This window comes from Aethalodelphis obliquidens, unplaced genomic scaffold (genome assembly GCF_003676395.1).
Source record: "Aethalodelphis obliquidens isolate GAN/ISIS:26980383/991018 unplaced genomic scaffold, ASM367639v1 scaffold3, whole genome shotgun sequence".
Lineage (NCBI taxonomy): Eukaryota > Metazoa > Chordata > Mammalia > Artiodactyla > Delphinidae > Aethalodelphis > Aethalodelphis obliquidens.
The window spans coordinates 69,224,513-69,239,381 of record NW_020837947.1 but is presented as its reverse complement, the minus strand read 5'-3'; the positions used below and the strand labels follow the sequence as shown (position 1 = coordinate 69,239,381).

Sequence of the window (14,869 nt, the reverse complement as noted above, 5' to 3'; positions counted from 1 at the left end):
GAAGAGCACAGAGGTCAGCAAAGCACGGTGCTGTATTTCCCCCACCCCTCACCCCAGCTGGAAACTTGGAGAGAGGAGGACAGGAGAAGATAAGAGGGTAGAGTTGTTTTGTCTGGGGGGGGTTTTCCAAGAAAGCTCATTGTAGAGAGATGAAAGAAGGGCAGAGAGCTCTCCTCTCCATTCTGATCGTTGGTTTTAAGGTTATCAGGGATGCTCAAAGCAGCAGCAATACAAAGGGACCCCTGAGCCCCAGAGTTTATCTGGGGAGCTCGCCAGCATCTGGACTCCACCAAAGAATCGTGGGTCCCAAGAATTCCGTGAGTGGCCTCATCGCGTTCTTATCTGCGCAGCTCAACCTGCCTGATGCTTTGCCCTAAGGTAACAGCAGAATAAATATTTATAAAATTAACCTGTTACTAGCCTACGTTGCCATTTCCTCTGAGGAAGAATAAACCTTACATAAGTTTGTTTTGATTTCATGTATAAACCACAACTTTCTAAACTTTTCTTTTTGTGTCACTCTTTTGTCCACAGTTGTGTAGACTCTTTTTGGTGAAAAAAAGATAGATAATTCCTAGTTTTCTTGAATAATAATGTTTTTCTCTTTAAGTCAAATTAAGCTCATGGTGTTAGTCATCATATCAAGTGTTTATGAAGGATTCTGGGTAAAGCCAAAGCAGTCTGCTGCAAGTTACAGCCCATCACCACCGGGACCTTTTAGAATACTTTCTATTGGATGGAATTACTTTCTTTTCAGTTTCACTAAGAATAATTGGACTGGGGCCTGAGGAAAACTAGGCAGCTTATATAATGTTGGCAGCGGGTAAGGAGGGAGAGGAGGGTCAACAGCCAGGTTCCTGATAGCATCTTATCAGACTTAACTCTGTGCAGTTCTGGGGTTTGACAAACATGATTTGACCTGCGTAAAATCCTAGTTCTCGCGTTGCTTTAACAAAGCTCTGCCGTGTTCTGGGTTTACAGAGGTTTTTCACTGTCCTTTTGCTTATACTGCTCTCAGGGAATTTATCGCTTTTCTGCTGTTAATGTTCCTCCCATGCCCACCCACCTGCCGCTACATCTTGACTCCCAGGAAGCTGGAGATTTAGATCAGGGTGGAAAACAGTTGTGCAGCGGCGTCTCCAGTTCTCTAGAAACTGGACCTGGTTCGAGGAGCCACATCTAAGGATGCGTGGGTCTGGAGGGCAAAGAGGAAGCTACTAGAATCTAGCTTAACTTCAGGAGTACCCTAGACCTCTGGACCCGTGTGTCCCAGGGAGAGAGCGGGGGGGGGGGGGCGGTTCTGATAGCTCTGGAGCCTAGGGCAAGCCTGGGGAAGACCCCTGGACCCAGCTGCCAGGCAGAAAACTCTAGAGGGAGAATGTCACAAGTCGCTAGTTGGTGTCGCTTTATTGGCAGAGGGACAGGAAGACAGCTCAGATGTGCATCCGACGTGCATCACCATGTGATTTTGGCACGTTGCTTTCTCTGAGTGTCCTGTTTCCAACTGCAAAACAGGAGGGATCACCCCTACCCAACGGTGTAGGAGTTTTGCAAGCGATACATGAGATAATAAATGTACAAATCCCTAGCACCCTCCTGGCTCAGAGTACTCAGTAAAGGTTAGCTCCATGTGCCCGGCCAAAAAGAGCAAAAGTTGTGAGGAATGGGGGTTTGGGTTTTCAGCTCTCAGTTTAATCCGATTCTGACTGCCCCGCACAGCCTACCACCCTCCTCCAGCCCCTCCACCATCTCTTCTAAGTTCCACTGTCTGAACTAATTTTTTTATACATTTTTTAAAAAAAATTTATTAAAAAAAATTCTTTTTAAATGCTAATCCTGTAACACCATGTAGCAGTTTGTATTTGCAGGGCTCACCAGAGGTGTGATGATTATTTTTTTTGGACTGAGCTATTCTTAATGTTTCCTCATTGAGTGGTGTCACTCTGTATCTACCCCGTACGTACACTGTGCATCCTGCTCCATGGACACCTCCACACGTTTTAGCATCTGCTCCCCCATGATGGGTTTGGAGATCGCACACATCGTGCTGCAGTTCCACAAATGCGCTGCCCGGAGCAGCCTCCTGCGGGTCCCGCCTGTGAGGATTTCTTTGGGATCCACACCCAAGGGCAGAATTGCTGGCCACAGGGACTGCGCTGTAAGGATCGCCAGACTGCTTTCCTGGAGCCCTCTACTCACCACACCCACCCCCAGGCAGATGTGAGCCCCGCATCCTTACCCCTGCTTTGCATCATTCTCCAGCTTTCCAGGAGGTGTAAAATGACATCTCATTGTTTGATCTTGTATTTTTCTAATAACTAGTGAATTTGATATGTTTGTTAACTTTGGGGGTTTCCTCTTCCCTAATTGCATGTTCACATACTTTGCTCTATTTTTAAAAATTAGGTTTGCTCTATTTTTCCTGATTTTCAGGAATTCTAAGTGTTGATCTGTAATCAAGTTTAGACATTGCAGATATCTTCTATTTAGGTTTAGTAATTTTGTCCGTAGTGTCTTTTCACTGAACAGAAATCCTCCACTTGGTATAATCAAATTAATTTTGTGTGTGTGTGTGTGTGTGTGTGTGTGTGTGTGTGTGGTTTGTGCTTTTGAAAGTTTACACAAGACTTTGTTCATTTGGAGCTTGTCATCCCCAGCGCTCATCCCCGGAATTCAGAGATGGGTACCTTTCTCTCTGCCTTTGAGAGATAATGAATCTATAATCTGGGGCTATGCCATTCAGCAGTCTGGGTCATCAGTTCCTCATCTATAAAATCTGAGGTTCCTTACATCTCTAAACCAATGGCGTCCTAAGAAATATTTTGATTCCATTTTTTAAAATTTATTTTATTTATTTTCTTTTGTTTATTTATTTATTTTTGGCTGTGTTGGGTCTTCATTGCCCTGCGCGAGCTTCTATTTATTTCCTTTTAAAAAAAATTTTTTTTGGCTGCGTCGGGTCTTTGTTACGGTGCGCAGGCTTCTCTGTAGTTGTGGTGCACGGGCTTCCCTCTAGTTGTGGCATGCGGGATTTCTCTCTCTAGTTATGGCGCACGGGCTCCAGGGCGCATGGACTCTAGTTTGTGGCACACAGGCTCTCTAGTTGAGGCGTGCAGGCTCAGAAGTTGTGGTGCACAGGCTTCATTGCCCCGCGGCATGTGGGATCTTAGTTCCCTGCCCAGGGATCAGACCCGCGACCCCTGCATTGGAAAGCAGATTCTTTATCACTGGACCACCAGGGAAGTCCCTTGATTCCATTTTGATTTAGTGAGGGGGCAGGAGGATGAAGCACAGGTGCAGAGGCAGGAATCTGCACGATGGATCAGCCCGGACCAGAGCAAGGTGGCAGGAATCAGGGGAGATGAGATTGTGTACGGTTTACAGGCCACCCTGAAAAGTGTGGGCTCTCCTCTGTTGCCATGGGGAGCCACTGGAGGTTTCTGAGTAGAGGGACTGTGGTTAATGAAAAATAAACATTTTGTCTTTGTCTGCAGTTCCTGGCAGCATAGCTCCCCAAACTCTTGGGGATGAGTGATGAGTGTCCTTTGTATGCTAATGAGGTGACTGATAGCTGGGAACCCCTAGGCAGCTTCAGAATGAGGGCTGGTGGCCAGAAAGGAAAAGGCCAGAGGGTAGGAACTTTCAACCTCTGGGGAGGGGAGGGGGCCCAGAGATTGAACCAATCACCAGTTGTCAGTGATTTAATCAATCATGTCAGTGTGATGAAACCTCCATAAAAACTCCTAAACAGCGAACACACCGAGGTGCCCGGAGGGTGGTGTGCTCCAGGAGGCCACGTGCACCCCTCTGCTTGCACGTCTTGTACCATGCATGTCTTCCATTTGGCTGTTCCTGAGTTGTAGCCTTTAAAATACACCAGTAACAGTAACCAAAGCACTTTCCTGCGTCCTGTGAGTGGTTCTAGCAAATTATCCAGCCTGTGGAGGGGCCGTGGGAATCCTTGATTTGTAGCTGATGGGTCAGAAGTACAAGTGACCCAAGACTTGCAGCTGGCATCTGAAGGGGCAGGCTTGTGGCTCTGAGCCTGGGATTTGTGATCTGATGCTCACTCCAGGTAGACAGTGTCAAAATGGAATTGCATTGTTGGACACACAGTTGGTAACCGCAGAGAACTAGAGAACTGGTTGATGTGAGAAGACACCTCCCAGCAACAGAAGGAAATCCTAGTTTTGGAAGATGAACAGAAATGGATGGGAGGGTGAAGATACCAGAGAAGAGGAGGGGAGAAGGGGCTGGCCAGCGGTCTGGGTGGGAGATGATGGACCCTGAATGCAACCCGGCAAAGTGCTCGTGTGCCCACGGCGCAGAAAGCCAAACTCTGACAGCGGGAGTCTGTGTCAAAGTCAAGGTTTATTGCAGGGCGCCAAGCAAGGGAGTGGGAGATGAGCCTCAGATCCACTCCAGCTTAGACTTTGAGTTACTGGTGTTTTTAAAGGGGATGAACAAAGGAGCTGGGATTAATCATTGTCTTGTGACATTTCTTAATCACAGTTTCTGGAGTCAGGATGTCTCCGGTTTACAATTCTCTGGCCAGGTGGTCCATGGCTCCAAGGCCTGTTAGGAGAACCACCTGAGTTTGTAGTTAATGATGAAATCTACAACGGGCCATCTCCCTCCTCTGACTCTGGTTGATTACTGTTCAGTTAGCACGTGGTTGAGGTCAGAGGGGACAAGAAAGGGAATAAAGTTTTGAACAGAGAGATTAATCATAAACTCAGTAAGGGAGCTCGGTTTTAGGGGGACTCTGGTTCGGAACTATGGTGACGGGGAAAGGAAGGCTGAAGCCACCGGGACCAGTTTCAGTGGGCAGGCAGCGTGGCACAGGGCTGTGAGGGTGAACTCGGGGGTGACTGTCTGGGATCAGGTCCCCTTTCTACCACTTAAAATCTATGGGCTGTGAGCAGGTTCTTGGACCTCGTGGAGCCTTCCTTTCCGCAGGAGTAAGGTGGGTGTGATGGCGGTCTTCTCCCCATAGATTGCTGTGGGGTTTAAAGGAGATGATAAAGCATGGAAAGTTCTCTGCACAGTGCTAGCCACGGTCACCTTCTGTTGGCAGGAGTGGCTCAGGAGAGGTTATAATCAAAAGATGACTAAGAGGGTTCAAGCCGCAGACACGGGGAGAGTCAGCATTGTTTAACACTACACCTCAGGAGTGCAGAGGTGTAGTAAGCTTACCCCCTGACAGCTGAAGCCTGTTATTTCCAGCTAAAGGCGTTTCCTGAACTTACTGGACATGCTTGTCCCCTGTAGGGCTGTGGCAGACAGAAGCGGTGGAAAGAGATCTGGACAGGACCTCAGGACACCCAGGTTTTACTTCTTGGCTTTTGCAGGTCATTATCTATGTGGGTTTGGGCAGCAGATCCCTCCTCTATGAAACAGGGCATTTGGAGAGGGGGGTCTGCCCCTGTCATTTCTCAGCGCCTCAGCGCCTTGCCGTCTGTCTTGCTTCTGATCTGCCAACATAGCTCGGCTGGTGCTGGCGCTGAATTTTACGCACAAGTCTAAGTTTGCCTGACAACGTTCTTATGTCCCCTTCACCATCCCTTTCATGGCGGCTCTTTCCTTGTGGAGGGATGGCTTGGGTCTTCTCCCAGGTACCTGCAGGTGGCCACTGCTTCCAGACAAACAGGTTCCCAGGATTTTGGATGGAGGGTTACCTTCTTCGTAATAGAAGGCGGTGGCCACAATGGGAGGATGATGAGCCCAGGTTCAAGCCTGCTGTCTGTGAGGTTCTTTTATTCATTCAGTCCACAGATATTCACTAGGCACTGGCCTGTGCCAGGCTTCGTGCTGAGTGCTTCGGGCAGTGAACAAGACCTGCCAGGGTGAAACTTACTGTTCAGTGGAGGGGACCATGCCCGCCTGAGCCCTTCATAACCACATAAAGAGGCTGGGTAGGACCTATGAAGGGGGGAGGGGGGAGGAGCAAAACAAAGCAAAAATGACTGAAATTCTAATACCTGTGCAGAGGGATTCTCCAACTAAACATCTTGTCTGCAGAAGACAATGCCTGGGTACCATATATGCCCAAATCAACAGTGGGCATGTTTCCCCTCCTCCCCAGAAAACCAATCTCTAAGCAAAGAGAAGTCACCTTATATTCAAGTGGTTAATGGCAAAGCCTCTCATATGGAGGAAACTAAATGAGTTTATCTTCAATAACAAAGCAGATGTTCTGGGAAGACAGACTAGCCTTGCTGATTTGGGAAGCTTAAAAGAGATATCTAATGGCAGCGGGAATTTTGTTGTTCTCTTTTTAAAAGCAAAGAAAGTTGTAGTTTTTCCTAGAGCTCAGACCTCAGAAGTTGTACATGTCTAGTGGGTTGTGGATCCTCGGGCCTCAGTGATGTGAACATTCACCCCCCCGACCCCGACCCTGTCCTGTGGCTGTGGTCCCGGACCTTACGCTTCCTGTTCCAGTCTGAGTTTCCACACCAGAGCTGGGCTGGGTGAGACCAGCCTCAGGCACGGAGAGGAGGAAACAAAGGCAGCTTCTTAGCTCATCTTGTCCTAGCCATCTGTGTTTTCTTAACTGAAAAGGGGAAGGAACCAAACAAATCCCACAGCAGATTGACAGTGTTCCCCACTTCACTCACAGACGCCTCTGAATGCTGTGTAAGCTCCTTCCCTGGCTGTGTTCTTCAGCTGCGTAACCAGAACTTGAAAATCCCCTTGACACTTCTTTTCCCTCACCTGAATAGTTGGTTCTATATAGAATCCAAACATTAGCTGGAGCCTTCTAGCCCCTCCGAGATGTAGTTAAACCTGCCTGGAACCCAAGTAGTTGAGCAGGTGATTCTAAAGGTAACAATGGTATGGGTATTTTGCATGTACAGAGAGCTTATATGGCAAATGTGAAATGCTGTCTGTTCACTACTTGTTTGTTCAGTCATTCATTCAGCGAACATTGAGGTGCAGGAAAGCTGGATTAAGTCTGGGAATCTTTTCTGCTATTCAATCAGGTGCCACATTCACCTACCAGGGCCTAAAACTGGGGGTGTAGAGTGCAACCCAACACCAGAAGTGGCCACAGCGCCAGAAATGTACCACCCAAACCAGACCTACCTTGTGATCCTTCCCACTTACGGTTGTTGCTGAGTCTCCCTGAGTGATTGGCAGCTGAGCCCTGTTGTATGATAGACCAGATTCTCCCCTCACCCTTAAATTATAGGGTTTCCTGCAGACTCCTTCATGGGATGAGCTAGTGTCTAAATGACTCACTAAATTCATGTGTTGCAAATTTCTGACAAATGGCTTTTTGACGTTCTCACAATTGAGTTCTGCGGATTAAAACAGAAATTCTTTTCTTCTGTGTAATGCGTCCTGCGCTGCTCTTAAATCAGTTCTTCTTTCCTTCGTTTCTCTTCCACCTGGATTTAAGCCTCTTGTCTTCACTTGGAACATTTTTGACTATCTCAGCTGTCATGTCTTCATCCCCTCATTTGTTAATATAGCTGATGTCATTTGCCTGGGGGCTTCCCCTGACCAAGTGAAGCTCACACTTGGAGCCCTGGCCATCCTTAACGGGCAGGGCGGGCCTGCGTCCTTGCCAGGCTCTCTCACACACGTCCCCGTCTGTGGTTCCCACTTGCTTGATGGATGGCATGGACGGATGTGTTTATGTCACGCTCTCTCCCTGTCTGCCCTACCCTTCCTAAGGACAAGGACCAGGGCCGTGTTGCTTGGCGCTGTAGAAATCTGGAAGAAACCAGTGGGTTGTTGAGTGATACTCATCCCTTCCAGAGGCTTGTATTTTTCTATAATCTCTTCCATTATGGTTTTTCATAGGATACTGAACATAGTTCTCTGTGCCCTATAGTAGGACATTGCTGCTTATCCATTCTAATAACTATTTTTTATTTCTTTATAATTTTTTATTGAAGTATAGTTGATTTACAATGTAGTGTTCATTACTGCTGTACAGAAAAGGGATTCAGTTATACATGTATATATACATTCTTTCTATATCCTTTTACATCATGGTTTACAGGTGCTTGTATTAGCGGCAGTTTGGCAGAATAGTTAAGGTCCCGGATGCTAAAGCCTCGCTTTGTTCAGACCCCAGCTCTGCCGCTTGCTAGCTGTGGAAGACCCGTGCCTTAGTTTTCCCATCTCTATAAAGGACAAATAATAGCACCTACCTCATAGCATTGTGAGAATTGAATGAGTTCATGTGTGAACAGGGCTTGGCCATGTAGCAGGGAAGTCTTAACTATTAGTATTTCTTTTTGTCATTTTTTTGTCTTTAAAATTTTTTCTTTTTCTTGAAATTCCCTCATGTCAAATTCACTGGTAATTTTCACACTTCTTTGTAGACAAAACTGGGGCTATGAAATGTCCCCTTTCTAATTCAGATACCCTATAGGTATCCTTTGATAGACCAAAGAGTTGATCCCCTTGGTAGATTCCCAATAGAAAGACACTTCAGAAAGTTCCATTTTCTTGCCAACTGCTATCATGAAATCTGTACAGCGTTCACATGTGCAAGACAAGACACTGAACAGTTCAGAAAACTTTGTTTAAAAATCTATTCACCAACAAATGCCAATAAGATATTAGTGGAAATATAAATTAAAACACAGGAGGGACTTCCCTGGTGGCACAGTGGTGGGAAGCAGCCGCATAGCGCAGGGAGATCAGCTCGGTGCTTTGTGACCACCTAGAGGGGTGGGATTGGGAGACGCAAGAGGGAGGGGATATGGGGATATATGTATATGTATAGCTGATTCACTTTGTTATAAAGCAGAAACTGACACACCATTGTAAAGCAATTATACTCCAATAAAGATGTTAAAAGAAAAAAAAAGAATCCGCATGCTAATGCAGGGGACATGGGTTCGATCCCTGGTCCGGGAGGATCCCACATGCCGCGGAGCAGCTAAGCCTGTGCACCCCAACTACTGAGCCTGCACTCTAGAGCCCGCGAGCCACAACTACTGAGCCCATACGCCACAACTACGGAAGCCCGTGCACCTAGAGCCCGTGCTCCGCAACAAGAGAAGCCGGCACCACAACGAAGAGTAGCCCCCGCTCACCGCAACTAGAGAAAGCCCTCGCGCAGCAACGAAGACCCAACGCAGTCCAAAATAAATTAATTAATTAAAAAACCCACACACACAGGAAATGAAATAAGAGGACCAGGCGATGAATTGTGAAGCAGTTGGCTAAGCTTCCAAGCTTACTGTCTGGTTCACCTGCTTCCAAGCAATTTTGTTTCTCTTGTTTTACAACTAAGTATCACTTAACTACTATTTACCAAGTGTTTTTATATCCTGCCTTCTACTGAAAAGTTTCAGTGGCTCACTTACCAAATCATAGGTGAAAATGGAGCCCGTTTGAAAGAAGCAGGTGGTTTTACTATCCGTTCAGTAAACACCTGCAGGGCGCTGGTGCCAGGCGCTCATCTGGCATCACCAAGGACACTGGGACAGTCGACACCACTCCTGCCTCCGGGAGAAAGATGTGTGGACAGCGGCAGCGAGGTGTGACGGATGTGGCTGGAGGGCTGTCTGCGGTCATGGCGCCACGAAAGGCTTCTCACGGAGCTCACCTTGGGCTGCATCTAAGGCAGCTCATTGCGTGCAGGTGGATTAGTGTTCCTGGAACTGAGGGCACCTGGTCTGGCAGAAAAAACGCGAGAGCTCAGGGAGATCAGGGAGGGGCTCGCTCATGCGGCGTCCGAGGAGGCAGGGCTGGGGTTTCGGTGGGCAGGGGGGGAGTCTCGCAGAGACTCACACCAGGGCTAGAAGCGGTCGGGTGGGTGTTTGGGGATGCGCGTTCTGGGGGCCCGCGGGCTGTGGTCGAGAGGTGTGTGAGCCTGGCGACCAGACACCGGCTCGGAGACTCTGCAAAGGTGTGGGTGAAGAGCGATGAGGCAGAGTGGGGCATTGGGAGCGCAGAGAGGAGGGGCGCCCTGGCTGGGGCGGTGCAGGAGCAATGGAGCTTGGTGGCTGGTGGGTCGTGAGGGGAAGGGAGGGTCGCCTGGGTGTTGCAGCGCTTCTCCAGGGGTTTCTCTGAGGTTGTGGAGACTCTTTGCCAACACCTGGGATCACGCGCATCCTCACAAGTGTCTCCTTCACTGGCTTACTGAGGGTGAGTTCCTGCTGGAGGTTGATGGCGGGATAGGGGGCAGCGGGGAGCCATGGGGAGGGTGGGAGAGCCGGCAGTGAGCACCAGGTCGCTCCCAGGCAACTCCGTGGAGCACGTCCTGCCTTGATTTTTGTAGGAAGAGTCAGCTGTGTGTAGGAGAAGGACATTTGATGGAGATTTTTCTGCTCATTCATTTATTCATGCTCTGCTCCAGGGACTGTGCTGGGTGATACGGGGACTCAGTGGGCAGTTGTGGGGTCTGCTAGGGCTGCCTGAGGGGACCTTCGGAGCAGAGAAGGACAGCTAACTCAGGGACGACCACGAGGGTTTGGGGAAGTCTTTCTTCCAGAAGGACCATCAGACTTCAGGAGCTAAGGCCATTCGTTGAATAAAGTAGTAAAGGCCTGGCATGGGAAAGGAATGTTCTGTCTCCCTATGTATGTATCAATTGATCATCTTTTCTCCATCATATACAGAGGGACAGAGATCCGTGAGAGCATGGAAAAGTACGAGTAGTCAGGATTTTATTTCGAGAGCTCACCCTGTACTAGGCCTTATGCGAAACCCATTACATCCAAGCATAGAGGTGAAGAAGGTTGGAGTCAAACAGAAGTGGCTCTGGTCCCAGCTCCACCACTTCCTAATCGTGTGACTTTGAACGATTGATTTAACGTCTGTAGAGCTCAGTTGTTCTCCTCTGTAACATGAGGATAGTAATAGTACCAACGTCACAACAGGAAACCAGCTTTGCTCTGCAAACTCACCTGGCATGGTGTGTGGAGAGTGCTTAGTAAATGCCGGCTCGTTTTCATTACGACTTTTGTTTTATTCATTGACTGCTCTTCCGGAGGAAGCTGCAGTTTAGAAATGTGCCTGAATCACTGCTCGTTAGTCATGGCGTCAGGCCTGACTGCTGCCTGGGGGTGGGTGTCAGAGGGAGGCTGAAGGGGAAGGCGAGACCAGACCTCAGAGAGCTCAGGACATTGAACTTTATCACAAAGGCAGTGGGGAGCCTCTGTGGGACCTTAAGGTCGGACGGACAAGTTCAGATTTGCGTTTTGGAAAGATGATTCTGGCAGCAAGATGCGTGCAGGATGGTTCAGAGAAGGCGATGGTGGTAGCTGGAGGCCCGGCTGGGAAGCTGTTGCAGTTCCCAGAAGGAGTGGCCAGGGCGCAGGTGGGTGGGAGCAATGGGGTGGGCTGGACCAGAGCATTTAGCCAAAGGGAAGGGATGCTGCTGGGAGATGTGGGAGAGGCAGCGAGGGGGACGGATTCAGCTGCCCCAGGGCTTCTGGCTGTACTGACTTGGGAGATGATAGCACCTGGACCAAGATGGGAATCCCAGAGGCAGGGGCTTTTTTTTTTTTTTTTTTCCTGTGGCACGCGGGCCTCTCACTGTTGTGGCCTCTCCCGTTGCGGAGCACAGGCTCCGGACGCGCAGGCTCAGTGGCCATTGGCTCACGGGCCCAGCCACTCCGCGGCATGTGGGATCTTCCCGGACCGGGGCACGAACCCGTGTCCCCTGCATCGGCAGGCGGACTCTCAACCACTGCGCCACCAGGGAAGCCCGAGGCAGGGGCTTTGAACCGGGTGAGCTTGGGGTGCCTGTAAGACCCTGGAGGGCAATGTCCACGTGGCAGCCGGAGAGACAGATGAAGAGTCAGGAGAAAAGACAGGGCAGCAGGTGTTCAGTTTGGAGTGGAAGGTGTGAGTGCCAGGGAGATATTTCAGGCACCCATGCACCGCTCCAAGCACCCGGATCAGGGCTCCTCTCCCCGCGGGGCAGAGAGGGGAAAAGGCAGCCAAGATCACCACTTTCAGGGCATTACACTCAAGTCCAAGGAGGAGTCACCAAGCAAGACAAATAAAGGAAAAATGTAACTTCAGCTGTTGCGGAGTGCTAGCAATATAATGGTACAGTGTAAGGCGGCCGACTTATTGGATAATCTCTCGTGAAGAGCTGTAGGAACATTCATTTTTTAAAAAAAAACTTTACAGCTAAGCAAGATAGTTATTGTAACCTCATAAGGCAGACTTATTTCACCATAGGAAAGAACCATAGTGTTCTAAGAATAGAAGAGAAAAAGGCAATTACCGAAGACTGGGAGAACCTTTAACTCGGTCAGCCTTGAAGAGGGAAGCAGTTAGGTAAGAGGAAGAAGTAAAAATGAGCAGATACTCAGAAACGGGGGGGAAAGGCAAGTTCAGAAATTCTGAGTCTGGTCGGAGAGACAGGCACATGGGGACATGAAGACACTGTGCTGCTTTCTCCGTGGAGAAGCAGTGCACGTGAGGACACAACACACATGGCCCTTTGAGCCCAGGCACCCAGGGGGCACCTGCCGGGCAGGTGAGGGGCTCCAGGGCTGAGCAGGGTGGAGGTGGTGGGACGCAGTGGCTCAGGGAGCTCTCCACGCGGGGAGGACCCCACGGGCATGCAGAGCGCACCGCTGCGGAGGGGAGCGTGCAGGAAGGAGAAGGGCGGGGCAGTAAGAGAATATGGGGGGGGGGGGTTCATTTAGACAGAGGGGTCACCCGCCAGCACTTCCAGGCCTGTTCTCAGATGACCCTCAAGGTGGAGCAAAATCGGGTGTGGTGTTGAGAAAGTTTGAGACTCACTGGTTTAAGTACTAAGTTAGCAAATCAGGCTTGGCAGCCGGAGCAGGTGGGTGCGTGCCCCCAGGAGGTGGGCTTCTTCCAGGAGGCCCGCGGACAAGGGGGCGGAAGGCCTTTGAGGAGGTGGCTGGCACGTTGTGTTTTGTCAGCATCACCCCAGGGGAAGCTGCCAGACGTCAAAGTGGTCATTTTGCCCCCTAGAGCCAGTCCCAGAACAGTGAGGAAAGGAAACGAGGGAAGCAGGTGGGAACAAGGGTTGTGTTAAAGCATGCCAGCTCCTCCCAAAGCCCTGGCTCTGAGCCCGTACAGACTCTTGACCTGTCCCAGATCTGGGAGTGGCAGGTCAGTGGACACCCAGCCAGGTCTCTAGGTGACTCCTATGCACATTGATGCCACCTTCAGCAGGTGGTATGGACCCTGGGGAGCAGTTTTCAAACCAGCCTGGTGATCTGGTTGCCCCTGGGCCCAACCCCAGGGCCCCAGAATAAAGTCTCTGAGCCTGAGAAGGACAGCAGTCATGCAGTCGGCTTCCTAGGGCTCCGCCAGGTTTGGGAGCCCCGTGCCAGGGTAACTGTTTTTTGGCCACACCGCCTGGCTCGCAGGGTTGTAGTTCCCCGACCAGGGATTGAACCCTCATCCTCAGCAGTGAAAGCACGGAGTCCTAACCACTGGACCGCCAGGGAATTCCCCAAGGTAATGTTCTTTAAAGTATGCTTTTACTGGCAATTCCAGAGTACCTGATTCTTTTTCTCTTTTCCCTTTCTACCAGGCACTGGGAAATCACGAATTTGATAATGGTGTAGAAGGCCTGATTGATCCACTTCTCAAAGAGGCCAGATTTCCAATTCTGAGTGCAAACATTAAAGCCAAGGGGCCGCTGGCGTCTCAAATATCAGGACTTTATTTGCCGTATAAAATTCTTCCTGTTGGTGATGAAGTTGTAGGGATTGTCGGATACACTTCAAAAGAAACCCCTTTCCTCTCCAATCCAGGTATTTTCTTCTTTTACAGCACTTGTTGCTTGAAAATAGATGCACTGAATCAGAGCTTGGCATTATTTTTCTGGACCGTTGGTTAAAGTAGGAACGTGTGGTGTTGGACACGTGTGTACTTAGGATGACACTGAAAAACGAGTCCAGTGGCTCCCAGTTGCCCTGAGTTACTTCTTAAAGACATTCGCCCTCCTGCTCGATGAACTTCTTTGTTGACATAAACAGTATCTTTGTTTAATTCAGTGCATTCAGAATTGGACGAGAGGGCCGCTGATATCCAGTGCTGAACCGTACAGAGTCCCTCACTGGAGGATGAGAGCCACGTGACTCACGCCCTTCTTCCTGTGGAGGCAGAGCCCAGAGCCAGGGTTTTACCTCAATTTACCTCAACTTTCCTTTTCTAATGTGATTATTACATGTCCAGTTAACTCTGCTTTCTCTGTTCTTAGTTATTTGTCTCTTACAGTTTTAATGACTTTGTTGTATCTGGCTTTCTGGGAAATATATATACATTTTTGAATGGTCTTGTGTGTGTGTGTGTGTGTGTGTATATGTGTATATATACCATACAGGAGATATATATATATCTGCTATATCTATACACACACACACACACACGCGCACATATGTATAACCCTAAGACCATTCAGAAAACATTTTTGAGCCACTTTTAGAGGAGCACTTTGGCAGTAAAAACAAAAAGATGTTTTTTTCTAAATTATCCAAATCAGTGTTCTTTCCGCATTTGAAGAAAAAAGGGAAATAAGGGTTTTCGTTAAGAATGAACTGATAAAGGACATCTAATTAACAGTTAGAAAAGTCACATGTCTGTTGCTGCTGTTTAAAATAGTTGCAGGCCGTCGGAAACAACGAAAAGGTCAACGGTTGGCCTTGAGCGGCTCCGGGGCCCAGAGGGTCCTGCGGGGCTTGGATGCAGGGCTGGGCCGCTCTCCACGGCTGGGGACCTGGGGCTTGTCAGGCACCCCAGGTGGCAGGTGGACGTCTATCGCACGGTGACCAAGCCTTTGCACACGGTCACCGGCTGTTGCTGAGATCATTGTGAAGCCACAGAGGGTAGCCACGGACGTGATGAGTCACTGGCTTTTTTTCTTTTAATATCTTTATTGGAGTGTAATTGCTTTACACTGGTG

The 14,869-nt window shown here is 49.1% G+C and overlaps 1 protein-coding gene across 1 annotated transcript in view; it reads left to right on the top strand.

Moving 5' to 3' along the window:
• NT5E (5'-nucleotidase ecto) overlaps positions 1–14,869 on the top strand; it is a 44,941-nt gene that overhangs the window by 1,598 nt on the left and 28,474 nt on the right. The window contains exon 2 of the mRNA XM_027091240.1: positions 13,496–13,718. Within this exon, the coding sequence (XP_026947041.1) occupies positions 13,496–13,718 (223 nt within the window). The remainder of the gene's footprint in view (positions 1–13,495; positions 13,719–14,869) is intronic.